The sequence below is a fragment of the Bos indicus genome, chromosome 10 (genome assembly GCF_029378745.1).
Source record: "Bos indicus isolate NIAB-ARS_2022 breed Sahiwal x Tharparkar chromosome 10, NIAB-ARS_B.indTharparkar_mat_pri_1.0, whole genome shotgun sequence".
Taxonomy (NCBI): Eukaryota; Metazoa; Chordata; class Mammalia; order Artiodactyla; family Bovidae; genus Bos; species Bos indicus.
In genome coordinates this window covers 84,090,229-84,108,549 of record NC_091769.1, presented here as the reverse complement: position 1 = coordinate 84,108,549, position 18,321 = coordinate 84,090,229, and the positions used below count along the sequence as shown (strand labels likewise).

Genomic DNA, 18,321 nt, shown 5'->3' with positions numbered 1-18,321 from the left:
CTGACTGAAGCCTTGAGTGGCCCAAAGTCAGTGTTGATGAGAATATCCTTCTCCTGTGCCTTGTGCCAGCTTCTTCGAGCCCAAGACATCTATCATCTGGGGGAAAGTCTAGCCCCTCGGTCTGGGGCAGACAGGTGATGGCTGAGGCTGGGCCATGCCTGACCCACCCCGGGGTGCGCCGGTCACCACTCCACAAAGTGAATCATTCACTGTCAGCCTTTCCCTGCTCCCTCTGCCCCTTGCGGCTTTCATGCAAATGTCACCCACCCCTGGGATCCTATCAAGTAGGATTTTTTTTTTTCCTAAAAAGAAATGCTATATGGGTGGGGAAAGAGATAAATAAGGTGTCTGAGATTAACATATACATACAACTACATTTAAAAGAGGTAAACAACAAGGAGCTTCTGTATAGCACAGGGAGCTATACTCAGTATCTTCTAACAACCTATAATGGAAAAGAATCTGGAGAAGAATATATATAAATATATAACATATATTTATGATATATATATATATGTATCTGTATAACTGACTCACTTTGCTGTACACTTAAAACTAATACAACATTGTAAACAACATCGGAAATTGTGAGTGCTGAGTTGTTTCAGTTGCATCCGACTCTTACGGGACCTCATGGACTGTAACCCACCAGGCTCCTCTGCCATGGGATTCTCCAGGCAAGAATATTGGAGTAGGTTGCCATGGCCTCCTGCAGGGGATCTTCCCAACCCAGGGACTGAACCTGTGTCCTTTAGGTCTCCTGCATTGGCAGGTGGGTTCTTTACTAGTAGTGCCACCTGGGACTTCAGTAACAAAAAGAAATACCATGCTGAAAAGGACATTTTCCCCTTCTCCTGTTTAACTTGCTTTTCACAGGTTAGGGAGAACTGGCCATTGATTTTCTTCTAGAGAACAGAGCAAGCCCTGTGCAGATTTGGCTAATTAACTTTTGGAGAAGTGCCGCTTGAATTTATCAAAGGGTGAAGTCTCTTTTCCCCTCCAGTGTCTTAAAAAAGGCTTTAAACTTTTGTTTCCGAATCTCTGCCAACGCCTGGCCTGTTTAAAAATGACTTCCCTGGAGACGATGGCAAAGGGTGATGGTTGTCATATTTTTGTAACTTCAATCTTCAATACAGTTGTTCCAGTCCTCAGAAAATCTCTTGTGTTTACATAAAAGAGGTATCATTCACACAAAGATTACATTTAAAAATACACATTCCCCCTCAGCATGCCTGTTACTAATAACATTGCATGTTATGAAAGTGGAAAGTATTTAAGATGAAATTAATTTTCACCCAGCGAGCCACTTTGTTTGACTTTTTCGTTCCATTCGGTGTGGGGCATGGACTTGGCCAAATGCACTTCTCATTGTCAGCAAGTTCACCTCCTTGTTTCTCTTTTTTGGGATTGACGCTGTTAGAAATGAGTTCCGGGCACATCGAGAGAAGTCTCATCTGGGATCGTATTGTACATTTCTTTTGTATTGGCTTCCAGAAGTTTGTTTTTCTAAATGGAAACCCTCTTCTCTCCAGTTGATGAGTTTTAGTGTACAGTTTTTTTTTTCTTTCTCCCTTTCTTTCTCTTCCTTCCTTTCTTCCATGGGTTCTCTTGCAGCAGAATTTCTGGAGTTGGAAGAGTTAACATCTTTTTTGGCAGCCTGTCAGAAGATCATGGGAAGCCAGATAGCGGCTCCTTGCTTAGGACGGCTCTCGGTTGTGCGTTCTTGTCAACTCTCATCCGTGTGATGTGGCTGGTCTCTGTTCCGTGGAGGGAAGCTGGAGCCCCCAGGACACCCCAGACAGGCTGTGTGTCCGAGCTGCCCTCAACAGTTCTGTGAGCTGCATCGCCTTAGCAGAGGGAGGCAGTTAAGCTGGAGGGACACAGTCGCAAATGCTTCCCAGGAAACAGTTGTTCATTTTTGATCAATCTCATGGTCCTTGTTACTAACTTTGATTACATCAGCTTATGCGCATTTCTGTTTTACAGCATTCTGATGGGCTTTCATTCCCCCTCCCAATTCGTTGTCAGCTGGGTGACTATTATAATTTGATTACAGTTAGGTTTTGCAACTGCTAGATGCTTTCTGAGCTGTTCTGCCGTTCTTGTGAGAGGGAAGATGCCCAGAGGTAGAAAAGGAGGTTTGTCCACAAGTAGCTTCCAAAAGATGCCTCAGAAGCTTCAGTGATTGTATCCTCCCAGAATAAGGAATTTGCTTTAAACTTTTTGGTAGAATCTGACACTTTGACTTTTAAAAAAGAGTAAGAGGACAAATACTATGTGATAACTCCCTATATGTGGAATCTAAAAAATACAACAAACTAGTGAGTGGAACAAAAAAAGCAGCAGACTCACACATAAAGGGAACAAGCTAGTGGTTACCAGAGGGAAGAGGGGAGGAGAGAGGGGCAAGACAGGGGTAGGGAATTAAGAGGCATAAACTTTTATATATAAAATAAACTGCAGAGTTATACTGTACAATACAGGGAGTGTAGCCAATATTTTGTAAGTGGAATATAACCTTTAAAAATTGTGAATCACTATATTGCACACCTGTAACATAAAATATTATACATCAACAACACTTCAATATAAAAGAGGACAGAAGAATCCACTTACATTTTTTTTTTTGCTCCTCTAAATATTTTGGTTAAGAAATATTTTAAACTTAGACCTCCCCACCACCCCCCACCCCCCATTTTAATGTCTCTGTGTCTCCAGAGACCAAAACAAAGGGGCATTCATAATGTCCCTTCAAAATGAGCTATCTGATTCTCCCTTTTGGCTCTGCAAGTCCTGTGGCTCTCCTCCTTCTGTCTTTTCCTCCTCCTCTTCTCTAAGAATTTCTCCTTTACCTGGTAGACATTATGTTATTACAGTTGCAATTCCTGGGACCATTTATTCACCTCTGTCATGTGCCTATGGTTTGTTAGGTATTTGATCTTATTGATTGTGTTTTATTACATTTGATCGATTATATCAATGTTATGTTTTTGGTCTTTGAAAAGGACAGTATCTTAAAAATTAGTAGCATCACCCAAGGATACCAAAGATTCAGGAACCTAAAATTCACTGGGCTTAATCAGATCACCACTCCAGTAAACCTGAAAGGTCTTTCTATTTGTGGATTAAACTCTGGGAATCAAATTATTTTGAGTCCCTAAATTCAGCTGTTATTGCTTTAAATGCTTCTTTCATTTGTTTTCTATCAGAAAGTTATTCTTCTTCAAGTGTGTGGCTTTAAAAGATCGGTGCGTGTCCTTCTTCATCTCCTCGCCCCTATAATAGCTCTGTGTTTACAGGGTGTTTCCTCTGACCCTCTAGTCTTTTCTATGGGGTGTTTCTCTTCTATTGTAGTGGAAGTCTTTGTATCCACGCTGGTGGTTTCAGTCCAATCTGGAGTGTCTTTGCTGGTTACCACTGAGGAATAAGTGTGGCTAATGGGGCATGTTAAGGGGCAGGGGCCTCTGGAAGCTGAATGTCCTAGCAGACCCCATGCAGAAGGTTGTACCAGAGCTACCTCCTTTCTGGAGGGGGACCTCATGCTCCCTGGGACAGGGACATGTTACTCTTGTGTGTGTGCTCAGTCACTTCAGTTGTGTTCAACTCTTTGCAGCCCCATGGACTGTAGCCCATCAGGCTCCTCTGTCCAGGAGATTCTCCAGGCAAGAGTACTGGAGTGGGTTGCCCTCCTCTGGGGGATCTTCCTGACCCAGGGATCAAGCCTGAGTCTCTTATGTCTCTTGCACTGGCAGGCAGGTTCTTTACCACTGGCACCACCTGGGAAGCCCCATATTACTTTTACTGGTGGTTTATTCTCGGGGTCCTAATTTCTCCGTTAATGGGGTCTCTAAGTTCCCTGGTGGATTTGGTACAGGAAATAGAACCTGTTGGAGACCTGAAGCTGAGTTGGATTCTGCTGCTTGCCAAAGCTCTTGATCCCCATTGTCTTGGTCTTCATAATAGCAAAATCTTCCTTGGCAGGTGGGTGGGTGACTTCAGTTTCCTTCTGGGTGTGTTCTGGTTTTCCCTGGCCTCATTACCTCCCCTGCACTCTGTCTCCCTGCAGGCTTGGGGACCAGTTCTACAAGGAAGCCATTGAACACTGCCGGAGTTACAACTCCCGCCTGTGCGCAGAGCGCAGCGTGCGCCTCCCATTCCTGGACTCGCAGACCGGGGTGGCCCAGAACAACTGCTACATCTGGATGGAGAAGAGGCATCGAGGCCCAGGTGAGCCATGCCACCCCTGGGGTGTGCTCACGTTCGGGCTCCCAGCCTGGATGCAGGCTGATCTGAGTTTGTCCAGAATCCCTGCAGCCTGGGTGGGCGTGGAGGTGGGACAGGCTGTACAGGGAGCCTGGAATACTTTCAAGAAACTCAACTGCTTCTGTAACTCTTGGCACGTGCCCCGAGGATGATGCAGGACATTGAAGCCACACTGGCAGGAAGGGGCAGAGGGAAAGAATTCGGGATGTTTAATCCCTAAAAGGGAAGACTAAGGCCATGACAGCTGCTTCACCTTTCACTCTGTGTGTTGGTATAGCTTAGTGGTTCTGAGCTGGAAATCTGAAGTCAGATTTTGGTTTGAGGCTGAGCTTTGTCATCAAACCTCTTGCCCTCAGGGTCTTCATCTGTAAAATGGGGATACTAATAGTACCTACTTTGGGACCTTGTCAGGATTAAATGAAAACCTTCATAAACAACTCATAACCTGTGTTGGGCACATAGTATTACTAAGGCTTCCCTGGTGGCTCAGTGGTAAGGAATTTGCCTGCTAATGCAGGAGATGCGGGTTTGATCCTTGGGTTGGGAAGATCCCCTGAAGAAGAAAATGGCTATCTACTCCAGTATTCTTGCCTGGGAAATCTCATGGACAGAGGAGTCTGGTGAGCCACAGTCCAGGGGTCCCAAAAGAGTTGGATACAACTTAGTGATTAAGCGACCAAAACAACGAAGTATGTTTGCCAAAAATGCTGCCTGTTATTGTTGATGTTATTATTATTATTATTGTTATTACCGTGATACTAGTCTTCTAGGCGTCAGAGAACAGAATAAAGACCACTGGCTGGAGATCAGGGAGGTAATTTAACACAGTTTTCTGGCTCTATATTGGCATATTAAAAAAAATTATTATAAAAGGTTTCAAAGCCATGCAAAAGTGGAGAGAAGGGTAAAATGAATTTCTGTGTATTGTTCACCCAGCCCCAACAGTGATCAACTCATAGCCATTCATTTCATTTATACTCACCTTCCACTTTCCTCCTTGAACCCAGGTTATTTGGAAGCAAATCAAGACAGCAATATTATTTCGTCTGTAAATTTTTCAGTCTGTATCTCTAAATGGTAAGAACATAAACATACCGGCCATATCTATCAAAACTCAGAGTTAAAAATGAGACATTAATAGCATCAAATATTTGTTGATACATTTATTTATCATTTATAAATGACAACATTTATTTCTCTGTGTAATTGAAATCAGGATCCAAATAGGACCTCTGCATTAAACTTGGCTGATGTGTCTCTTAAGTCTCTTTAAATCTGTAGGTCTCTCTCTCTCACTTGTTACTTGTGGAAGAAACTGGGTTGTTTGCACTGTAGGGTTTCCCAGCGTCTGGATTTTGTGATTGCATCCCCATGGTGTTATTCCTGTGAATTGGTAAAAACAGATTCAGGTTCAATTTTGGGGCAAGAACAGTTCCTAAGTGGAGGTGTGTGCTTTCATCAGGAGCCTCATGGGTTCTGGGTATTTCTCTTTTATTGATGTTAGCAGCCCTTGATGAAAATTGCCTAGATGCTTTACTTTATTAAGGATGACATTCAATTTGAGGCTATCATTATTTCTTCATTTATTGGGTCTACATCATTTATAAAGAGAAGCATCTCCTTATTAAAATTTTGGTTATTGTGGGTTATAGTGCACATACGAAAGTACAGATAAATGATTTCCCCCCTTTAGTTATCAGTTTTCAAAATAATGAGCTGGTTCCCTTGTATTCTCCAAAGATGATCAATAAAGTTACTATGATTATCTTGAGTACCATCATGAATCCACAGACTTAAACATATTGGATAATTTTAATCCATTGCAGCTATTATTCTTATCAATGCTTAAATTGCCCCCATCTTTGGACAGCTCAGTTGGTGAAGAATCTACCTGCAATGCAGGAGACCCCGGTTTGATTCCCGGGTGGGGAAGATCTGCTGGAGAAGGGATAGGCTACCCACTCCGGTATTGTTGGGCTTCCCTTGTGACTCAGCTGGTAAAGAATCTGCCTGCAATGTGGGAGACCTGGGTTCAATCCCTGGATTGGGAAGATCCCCTGAAGAAGGGAAAAGCTACTCACTCCAGGATTCTGGCCTGGAGAATTCCATGGGCCGTGTATAGTCCATGGGGTCACAAACAGTTGGACAGGACTGAGCAACTTTCACTTTCAGTTTGGACAGTAGGGTTTATGTCCAGTGCTAGTGTGCTGAAACAGCCTAGTAGTTTCTGTAGCATTCTTGCTGTCCTAATACTGGGACAGATGTTTCAGGCTCATCTTATGCACATCCTGCCCCAGACCCTGAATCAGCCATTTCTTTAAGAAGCCCCATTTCCTCTTTGAAAGACTATTATTTGGAGACTACAGTCTGGTGGCGCCTGTTGCTCCTGGCCTGGTTGTTGAGTCTAGGACTTTTCAGTGAGCAGAACTAAGAAATATGATTTCTTGTTTCTTTTTTCTTGTTTCTCTTTTTAAGAGAAAACACATTGTTAAATTTACTGATATAGCCCATTCAATTCAGTTTTACCCAGTTTTAACTTAACTATCTTCATTCTCTATCTCCTCTCTCCCACACTGAAAAGAATACTGGCTCTTTATGATGCCAGCATAGTTTTTTTGCTTTATTCTGCAATAGACCCACAACAATATAAGAATAAAATGAGACTACCAGCAATAAGGTGACTGAGATGGTTTAAGTTTTTATTTCTTTCTTTGCAGTTTTTTGTTGTCTTTAGCATATTTCTTTGTAAGGATGTAGAGTCAAATTACTGTGTTTTAAGGTCGCTTGAAATAGCTCCTCAGTGTGTTTGTAGTACTAACTCAATACACAGTTGGATTTATTTGTTTCATTTTTTGCTTTCACTTATTAGGTTTTACTTTTTTTTATTTTATGTAATCGCCTTGTCTTTTTTAAATTAACTTTTTATCTTGAAATAACTGTAGATAGACAGAAGTTGTAAATGTAGTACAGAGAGAGCCCCTTGTGCCCTTCACCCAGTGTCCCCTAAGGGATATATCTTGTGAATTATAGCAGAATATCAAACCCAGAAAAGTGACACTGGTGGCATGTATGTGTGTAGTTCGATGCCATTTTATCACATGTATAGATTTATGGAACCACCACCACAGTTGAGATACAAAACTATTCCATCACCACAAAGGTCTTCCTCGCCCTGCCCTTTATGGTCACACCCACCTCTTCTCTCTTCATTTAAGTCCCTTCACCCTCTTGCATTTGTAGTATAGTATCTTAAACATTTCCTCTACATACACTCAAAACCACGTCAGACAGACGTCTAATTTTTGCTTCAACTGTCAATCATAATTTAGAAAACTTAAGACAAGTGTCTATTGTATTTCCTCTATCTTTGCTTTTTTGTTGTCGCGTCTTCCTTTCTGATGTCCCAAGACACCTGCTTTTATAATTCCTTTCTGATTAAGTGTTTTCTTTAACCATTCTTTTAAAGTAGGTCTGATAGTAACAACTCTTAGTTTTCCTTATTCTGACAGTGTCCTGATTTTCCTGTTTTTCCTTTTTTTTTTTTGTCTTTTTTTTTGGCCATGCCCACACAACATAAGAGATCTTAGTTCCCTGACCCAGGATCAAACCTGTGCCCCCTGCAGTGACGCACAGAGTCCTAACCACTGGGCCACCAGGGAGCTTCACCCTTCATTCCTTGAAGCATATTTATTTTGTTGTTGGATATAAAATTCTGGGATGAGAGTCCTTTTATTTTAACACTTAAAAAATGTCTTGCTTCTTCCTTTCAGCCTCAGTAGTTTGTGATGAGAAATCTGCTGTCATTCAAATTATTTTCTCTTGAAAGTAAGGTGTCATTTTTCTCTCATTGATTTTGAAAGTTTTTGTTTTTAGTTTTCAGAAATTTGATTTTGATATGTCTTGGTGTAGATTTCTTTGAGTTTATCCTTTTCAGACTTTGCTCAGCTTCTTGAATCTGTAGGTATATATATATATATATATATATTTTTTTTTTTTTTTTTTTGGCCAAATTTGGAAAAATTTCAACCATTATGTCTTTGATTATAAGTTTTAGCCTCACTCTTTTCCCCTTCTTCTTCTGGGATTCCACTGGGAAAGAAAATTCTGGGATTTCAAAATGTTAAATCTTTTGTTATAGACGCAGAAGTCCCCCAGGCTCCCTTCTTCTCTCTTCATCCTCCTTCTCCCTCTCCTCTTTCCTTCCTTTTTTCTGAGTCTATTGGGTCACCTCTATTTATTCTCTTCTGGTTCATTATGTCTTTTATCTATTCTCTTCATTCTGCTCTTAAGCCCTTTCACTGAGGTTTTGTTTTGTTTTCGTTATCGTGTTTTTCAGTTCTAAAATTTCCATTTGGTTCTTCTTTGTATCTTGTATTTCTTTGTGGGACTTTGTAGTTTTTCATTTGTCTCAGTCATTAACAATTATTTGTTTGAAACATTCTTATGATGGTGACTTTAAAAATCTTGTCAGACGATTCTAACACGTGGTGGTGTTTCCGTGTTGAAGTCTGTCGTCTTTTCTCACGCGAGTTGAGATTTTCTTGGTTCTTCATAGGAGTGATTTTGATTGAATCCTGGACATTTTGGCTGTAATGTTGTGAGACTCCAGATGTTATTTAAATCTATTTTCACACATCTCCTCTGACACTGTGCCGACAGGGGAAGAGAGGTGCCCCTTGTCGGATGGATGTGGAAGTCCATGTTCCCCATTCAGTCTCTGTTGACACCCCAGAGCGGGAGGAGTACCTCATTATTGCTGGGTGGAGGTGAGAGTTCAGACTCCCCACTAAGCCTTCACCAGTGCCTCCCTAGTTGGGAGGAGGAAGCATGCCTTATTACTGGTCCCTACACAGCCTCCACTGACGCCATGGGGTGTCACTTGCCCTCCTCTGACACTAAACCAGCAAGGATATTAGGATGCCCTGCTGGACTGGCTCTTCCCTGGTCCTTCAGCTAGAGAGAGCAGGATTTTCTTGGGGCTTTTTTGGGTCTACATTTGTTGGTGTTTCTGGATAATCAGCTTTTCTACAACTCAGTCTGGTGTGTATAAAACAAAACAAACAAATACCCAAAACTTGCCGCCCTGTCGTTTCTTGGGTCTGAAAGTCCCTAGCTGATCATTCTCTTTACCTTTCAGTATCTTACTTTTGTTGTATAAACAATGTCTAGGAGTTTTAGTTGGGCTTAGTGGGAGGAATATGGGAGAGTATATCTACTCTGTCTTTCCAGAAGCAGAAGTCCCTGGGTTGCTTTTTATATATATAAAAAAAAAAGTTAACAGCTTTATTGAATTATAACTGACATACAGCAATCTGCACATATTTAACATGTGCCATTTGACAAGTTTTGACATGTATATACCTGTGAAACCCTCACCACAATCAATATAATGCACATATCTCTGACTCCCCAAAGCTTCCCTGTGTCACTTGTAATCCCCCCTTTTCTTCCTCCTCCCTCTACCTGTCACCTCTCCCAAACCCTAGTCACGCTTTCTATACTGGAATCATACAGTATGTACTTCTTTTTTTGGTGACTGGTGGATAAGGTCCTGACTTCTTTCACTCAGCGTAATTATTTTGAAATCACCCATGCTCTAGCATGTATCAATGATTTATTTGTTGTTTATGCTGAGTAATATTCTATTATATGGCTACATCACAGTTTATTCATCTGTTGGTGGACATTTTGATTTGTTTTTAGTTTTTGGCTGTTATAAATAGAGCTGCTGTGAACATTTGTGTGTAGGTCTTCACATGGACATATATTTTCATTTCTCCTTGGTAAAGTACCTAGGAGTGTACTGGCTATAAGGAAGATCTGTATTTTACATTTTAAGAAACTGTCAGGCTGTTTTTCAAAGTGGTTGTATCATTTTATATCCACCCCAACAATGTACAAGAGTTCCAGTTCCTTCATATTCTTGCTAACACTTGGTATGGTCAACTTTTTAAAGTTTTAGCTATTCTTATTTTTATACAGTGGTATCTCATTGTGGTTTTACTTTGTATTTCCCTAATTAATGATGTTGAAGATCTTTGTATGTGCTTATTTTACCATCCTTTGGTAAAATGTTCAAACCCTTGGACCATTTTAAAATTGAGTTGTTTGTTGGTTTTCTTATTAATGAAAATAGATAGTTCTTTATATATATTAGATTCAAGACCTCTCCAAATTTGTCCTTCTTTTTTGAAGTTGTTTTGGCTACTCTAGGTTCTTTGTGCTTCCATATGAATTTTATAATCAATTTGTCAATTTCTACAAAAAACATGGTGGAATTTTGATTGAGATTGTGTGGAGTCTATAGATCAACTTGGGGGAAACTGACATTTCTTAATGTTGAATCTTCCAACCCATGGATATAATGTATCTCCCCATTTATTATTATTCTTTTTCATTTTTCTGATCAATCACTTTTAGTTTTCAGTGTACAGGTCTTTCACATTTTTGTCAGCTTTATCTCTATATACTTAATATTTTTGATGATATTATAAATAGATTTTTTTAAATTTAAATTTTCTGATTTTTCTTTGCTAGTGTACAGAAATGCAACTATTTTTGTGTATTCACTTGTGTCCTACAATTTTGCTATACTCATTTATTAGTTCTAGTAGCTTTCTATAGATTGCATAGCATTTTCTCTATAGTTGATTATGCTAGTGAATGAACAAAGCTTTTCAATATAGATGTGTTTTATTTATTTTACTTGTCTATGTAAAGTGACATATTGTCTATGTAAAATGACAAGTACTATCTATGTAAAATAACAAGTATTGTACTGGAATGTCCAGGACAATATTAAGTAAACGTGTTAAGAGTGAACATCCTTTTGTTGTTCCTGATCCTAAGGTGAGAGTATTCATTCTTTCATTTTTAAGTATGATGCTAGCTGTAGTTTTGTTTGTTTTTGCTGCACCACACGGCATGCAGGATCTTAGTTCCCCAACCATGGATCTAACCCTGGCCCCTTGCACTGAAAGCATGGAGTCTTAACCACTGGACTGCCAGGAAAGTCCCAGCTGTAGGTTCTTTATAGCTGCTCTTTATCAAATTGAGGATGCTCCTATCTCTAGTTTGACAGTTATTTAAATCAGTATTTGGTATTGGTTTGGTCAATTGTTTTTGCTGAGTCTATTGAGATGATCATGTGATTTTGCTTTTGTTAATTGTTAATATGATGAGTTATACGGATTGGTTTTTGAATGTTAAACTAACATTGCATTCCTAGGATAAACCCTACTTTGTCATGACATGTTATCCATTTTATATATTGTCAGATTCACTTTGCTAAAGTTTAATTAGAACTTTTGCATCTATCTTTATGACAGATATTGGTCTATAGTTTGTTTTTTTTTTTTTCTTCTCCTTGTTGTGTCTCTGTCTGGTTTAGGTATTTGGATGGTGTTGGCTTCGTTTAATGAGTTGGGAAATATTCTCTCCTTTTCATTCTTCTGGAAGAGTTTATATGTAGAATTGATATTAGTAGCTGTAGCATGCAGGCTCTGTAGTTGTGGCTTGCAGGCCCCAGAGCGCATGGCCCTTGGCGTTGCGGCACTTGGGCTGAGTATTTGTAGCACATGGGCTTAGTTGCTTGGCAGCATGTGGAATTTTCCCAGACCAGGGATAGAACCTGTCTCCCCTGCACTGGCAGGTGGATTCTTACCCACTGTGCCACTAGAGAAGTGCTAAATTTAATTTCTTTAATAGATATATAGGGCTATTCAGGCTATTTTATCTTCAGTGAGCCTTGGTAGTTTGTGACTTAAAGGGACATGTCCACGTCATCTAAGTTATGCAAAATGAGTTGCATAAGATTGTTCATACTGTTGTTGTATTATCTTTTTATTATGTGTAGAATCTGTTGTGGTGTATCTTCTGTTATTGCTTATATTGGTAAATTTGAATTTTTTCTTTCACCTGATCAGTCTGATTAGAAGTTTATCGATTTTATTGATGTTTTTGAAAGAAATAGCTTTTGGTGTGAGTGATTTTCTCAAATTTTTCTGTTTTATATTTTATAGTTTCTGTTCTGATCTTTAGTTTTCCTTTCTTCTATTTTACTTTGGATTTAATTTGCTCTTCTGCTTATTTCTCAAAGTAGAAACTGAAGTCAATGATTTGCAGTCTTTCTTCTTTTGTGATATAATTTCTCCCTAAGAATGAGGGTTTAGCTCATTCTTTAGCCTTGTTTCATAAATTTTGGTATTGTTTTCATTTTATTTAATTGAAATGTTTTCTAATTTCCCATTTTATTTCTCCTTTTGTCCATAAATTATTTAGAAGCACGTTATTTAGTTTCCAAACAGTTGGGAGATTTTCCAGAGATATACCTTTTATTTATTTCTACTTTAATACCATATGGTCAGAGAATGCTCTGTATGACTTGGATCCTTTTAAATTTACAGAGACTTGTTTTATGGCCCAGAATATGGCCTGTCTTGGATAAATGTTCTCTTTAATCTGGAAAATAATGTGTATTTTCCTGTTGTTAGTTGGAATGTCCTATAAATATCAATTAAATCAAGTTATTGATAGTACTGTTCAAATTTTCTACATTCTTACCAATTTTTTATATTTGTTCTGTAAATTATCAAGAGAGTAAATTGAAATTTCTGACTGTAATTGTGAGTTTTACTATTTCGTCTGGTGATTCTTTTAGTTTTTGCTCTGTATATTTTGAAGCTCTATTATTAGATACATAAACATTTAGGATTATTATGTTCTCTTGATAAATTGATTGCTTTGTCATTTTGTAATGACTCTTGAAATATGTTAATATTCTTTATTCTGAAATTTGCTTTCTCTAATATTAATATAGCCATTCCAGGTCTACTTTGATTAGCATTAATATGGTATTTTTTTTCATCTTTTACTTTTAACTTATTTGAGACTTTATGTTAAAAGTAGATTTTTTAATAGGTATATTTGGCTATGTCTTGCTTTTTAAATGTAATTTGACGATCTTTGTTTTGTTAATTTAGGTATTTAGACCATTTAAATTTAATGTGATTATTTTTATAGTTAGGTTTAAATCCTAACTATAAAAATATCATTTTGCTATTTGTTTCCTATTTATCCATCTGTTTGTTCTTTTTTCTCATTTTCTTTCAGGGATTAATTAAATTTTTTGACTCCATTTTCTCTCATTTTTTGGCTTATTAACTGAAACTCTTTCTTTTGTTATTTTATTGTTTGCTTGGTGTTTATAGTATGTGTGTTTAACTAATTATAGTTTACCTTTAAGTGATATTACACTGCTTGGTGAATAATGTAAGGACTCTACAATAGTATGGTGGTAAACAGAATAATACTATCCTACCCTGAAGATGCACATAGCTTAATCCCTGGAACCTGTGAACATGTTATTTTACATGGCAAAAAGGACTTTGTTAATGTGATTAAGTTAATGAACTTGATATAGAGAGCTTATCCTAGATTATTCAAATGGGCCCAATGTAATCATAAGGGTCTTTAAAAGAGGGGGCAGGATGGTCAGAATCAGAGTAGGAGATGTGACAGCAGAAGCAGAAGTTGAAGCGATGAAACAGAGGAAGGGGCTACCATCCAAAGAGTGTGGCATCTAGAAGTCCGAAAAGGCAAGGAAGTAGGTTCTCCCTCAGAGTCTCCAGGAGGGATGCAGTTCTGCTCACACCATGATGTTAGCTCATTCAGTAAGACTAATTTTGGAATTCTGACCTCTGGAATTATAAAATAATAAATTCATATTGTTTTAAGACTCTCTGTGGTGATTCTTTACAGCAGCAGCATTTGGAAACTAATACAAGTGTACTTTAACATAAAAGTATTGACTATTGACCTTTGTGCAATTGCTGTCATACCTTTTATTTTTATATATGGTGTAAACCTCATATTACATTGTCATTATTTTGTTTAGTCCACATCTTTTAAAGAATTTTGAATAATAAGAAAAACTTCTTATATGATTCAGTTCAGTTCAGTTCAGTCACTCAGTCGTGTCCGATTCTTTGCTACCCCATGAATCACAGCACGCCAGGCCTCCCTGTCTATCACCAACTCACGGAGTTCACTCAAACTCATGTCCATCGAGTCGGTGATGACATCCAGCCATCTCATCCTCTATTGTCCCCTTCTCCTCCTGCCCCCAATCCCTCCCAGCATCAGAGACTTTTCCAATGAGTCAACTCTTCGCATGAGGTGGCCAAAGTACTGGAGTTTCAGCTTTAGCATCATTCCTTCCAAACAAATCCCAGGGTTGATCTCCTTCAGAATGGACTGGTTGGATCTGCTTGCAGTCCAAGGGACTCTCAAGAGTCTTCTCCAACACCACAGTTCAAAAGCATCAATTCTTCGGCACTCAGCTTTCTTCACAGTCCAACTCTCACATCCATACATGACCACAGGAAAAACCATAGCCTTGACTAGACGGACCTTTGTTGGCAAAGTAACGTCTCTGCTTTTGAATATGCTATCTAGGTTGGTCATAACTTTCCTTCCAAGGACTAAGCGTCTTTTAATTTCATGGCTGCAATCATCATCTGCAGTGATTTTGGAGTCCCCCCAAATAAAGTCTGACACTGTTTCCACTGTTTCCCCATCTATTTCCCATGAAGTGATGGGACCAGATGCCATGATCTTCATTTTTTGAATGTTGAGCTTTAAGCCAACTTTTTCACTCTCCTCTTTCACTTTCATCAAGAGGCTTTTTAGTTCTTCTTATATGATTACTGATATACTAAAAGCCATTTCTAATGTTCTTTATTTCTTTGTGTAGATCCTTAATTAGATCTAGTATCAATTTTCTTCTGCCTAAAGTTTTCTTTTAACATTTCTTGTAGCCTAGGCCTGTTGATGATTAATTCTTTCAACTTTTGTGTATCTGAAAATATCTTTAGCTTGCTTTAGTTTTTTAGAAGTTATTTTTGCTGGGTATAGTCTCTAAATTGACACTTTTCTTTTTTCCCTTTCAGTATTACAATGATTGAACTACTACTTCCTTGCTTGCAGAGTTTCTGATGAGAAACCATCCTTCTCTTTGTTCCTTTAATTGTAATATAGCTCTTTTCTCTGGCTACTTTTCATATTTTCTCTTTATCACTGTTTTTGAGCAATTTTGACTGTGATGTACATTGCTACAGTTTTTTTCATGCTTCTTATACTTAGTTCTGTTGGAGCAGCAGGTTTATAGTTTTCATCAGACTGAAAATATCCAGCCCTGTTTCTACAAATATTTTTTCTTCCCTCTCTTCTCTTTAGGGATGCTAATTAGACACATAGTAGGTTGTTTGAACTTGTCTCACTATGCTGTTCTGCTTTTTTTTTAAAAAATTCTCATTTTCTCATGGATTTTTATTTTAGATAGTTTTTAATTGCCATGTTTTTAGGTGTTCTAATCTTTTCTTCTCTAATGTCTAATCTGACCTTAATTCCATCCGGTATGTTTTTAATCTCACACATTGTAGTTTTCATTTTTATAAGTTAAATTTGAGTCTTTTAAAACAGACTGTTTAAGCTTTTAAACATGTGGAATATAAATAATAACTGTTTTAGTGTCTTTCTGCTAATTCTAACATCAGTGTCAATTCTGGGTTGGTTTTAATTGTTTTTTTTCCCCCTCTCATCGTAGGCCATTTTGTAGCTTCTTTACATGTCTTGTAATTTTGAATTGGATGCCCAACATTGTGAATTTTACCTTGCTGGGTACTGTATATATTTTTTATTCCTATAGATATTCTGGAACTTTGTTTTGAGTCACTGTCAAGTTACTTGGAAACAGTTTGATCTTTTCTTGTCTTACTTTTAACTTGAACAGTGCTTAATCTAGGGCTAATTCCCCATTAGCAAGGCAAGACCATTCTCTGTACCCTGCCCAGTGCTCCATGAATCATGAGGCGTTTCCAGTGTGCTGGTGGGAACAGACTGTTCCCAGCCCCTAGTGCACACCAGGCACACCTATGTTCTTTCAGGTGGTTCTTCTCTTGGCATTTAGTAGGTTCCTCACAAGCATGCTGTGATCAATACTGAGCTGAATACTTGAAGGAGACCCTTTGTGTATCTCCACAGTTCTTTCTCTGAGCAGCTTTCTTGTGTTTGCTGTTCTTTTTTTTTAAATTATTTTTAACGTGTTAATTTATTTATTTAAATTTTGGCCGCACGAGGTCTTTGTTGCAGCGCATGGACTCTGCATTGTGGCAGCACATGGACTCTGCATTGTGGCACGTGGGCTTTCTTTTGCTGTGGCACATGGACTTAGTTGCTCTTTGGCATGTGGAATCTTAGTTCCCCAACCAGGGATTGAATTCACATGCTCTGCATTGGAAGGCAAGTTCTTAACCATTGGACCACCAGGGAAATCCCTGTTTACTATTCTTTTCCTTGAATTCTAGTCACCTTGGTCTTCCCAGACTCTCAGCTCTTTCTCTTCAACTCAAGAAGTCAGCTGAGTTCTACCCATGTTCCTCCTCAATGTGCTGCACTCTGGAAACTCTCAAGCAAGTAAGCTAGGGCGATCACAGGGCTCACCTTGCTCATTTTCAGTATCTAAAGGATCACTGTCCTTCATCGCCTGATGTCCAGTGTCTTGAAAAATCTTGTTTCATTTTTTTTCTATCTTGGCTTCAGGTGGGAAGGTAAACCTGGCCCTTGATATGCATCTTAACCAGAGGCAGATGTTTGCTTTTCTTGTTCAATCACTAAGGTGTGTCCTGCTCTTTGTGACCCCATGGACTGCAGCACACCAGGCTTCCCTCCCTGTCCTTCACTATCTCCCAAAGTTTGCTCAGATTCATGTACATTGATGCCATCCAACCATTTCATCCTCTGTCACCCACTTCTCCTCCTGCCCTCAATCTTTCCCAGCATCAGGGTCTTTTCCAGTGAGGAGGCACTTCCCATCAGATGGCCAAAGGATTGGAGCTTCAGCTTCAGCATCAGTCCTTCTAATGAATATTCAGGGTTGATTTGCTTTAGGATTGACTGGTTTGATCTCCTTGCAGTCCAAGGAACTCTCAAGAGTCTTCTCCAACACCATAGTAAGAAGCATCAATTCTTTGGTGCTCAGCCCTTTTATGATCCAATTCTTACATCCATATGTGACTACTGGAAAAATCATAGCTTTGACTATATGAACCTTTGTCAGCCAAATGATGTCTCTGCTTTTTAATATACTGTCTAGGTTTGTCATAGTTTTCTTCCAGGAAGCAAGAGTCTTTTAATTTCATCACTGTAGTCACTGTCTTCAGTGATTTTGGAGCCCAAGAAAATAAAATCTTCCACTGTTTCCATATTTCCCCTATTTGCCATGAAGTGATGTGACTAGATCCCATGATCTTAGTTTGCTTTTATATTTTAATTTTCCTTTGTAATAATATCAAATATTTACTGGTTTTAAAGTCAAATCTACAAAGCATGGTATATTCAGAGAGAGAGTTTAGCCCTCTTCTATCTCTGTTCTTTTATCCTGTTCCTTTCCTCTTTCTATTTTCTTTTCCTTTTCTAAGAAAAGACAACTTTCTTTTCTTCTTGTTACTATTATTATTATTATTTTTGTTCTATCTGTAAGGAACTTTAAAAAATAGTTTTTGGTTTATCTTTCCATTAAAAAAAAAAGCCATGTAAAAACACAGTATGTATGCATCTGTGTGTGTATATCCCCATTTGTTAAAGAAATGATAATATAATATGCACACTATTCTCTACCTTACATTTTTCACTTAATGATATATTCCATTGCAGTGTATACTCCCCCGCCCCCACTATCTCCTCCCCCCACTTCTTTCCATAACTTCATTATAGTCCATTATGAGGCTGTACCATTATTTATTCAACCAGGTCCCTATAATGGACATTGGATTGCTTTCACCTTTTTTCTAGTATTGAATATACCATGATGAATGCATGTTTTTGTATTTTTGTGTGTGAATCTGTGATAGAGATTCCTGGAAGTGGAATTGCTGGGTCAAAGGGCAACATGTATGCAGTTTTGTTAGATATGCCAAATTCTCTTTCATAGTGTTAGTTGCTCAGTCATGTCCTATTGTTTGTGACTCCATGGGCTGTAGCCTTCCAGGATATTCTATC

General features: G+C 38.6%; 1 protein-coding gene across 2 annotated transcripts in view; it reads left to right on the top strand.

The window, feature by feature from the left end:
* The window catches only part of DPF3 (double PHD fingers 3), a 283,551-nt gene that overhangs the window by 111,589 nt on the left and 153,641 nt on the right, over nt 1-18,321 (top strand). For both annotated transcript variants that reach the window (XR_011568988.1, XM_019969164.2), the window contains exon 2: nt 4,067-4,227. Coding sequence is in view for 1 of the 2 variants with exons in the window: in XM_019969164.2 (XP_019824723.1) it covers nt 4,067-4,227 (161 nt within the window). In the remaining variant the exon portion in view is untranslated. The remainder of the gene's footprint in view (nt 1-4,066; nt 4,228-18,321) is intronic.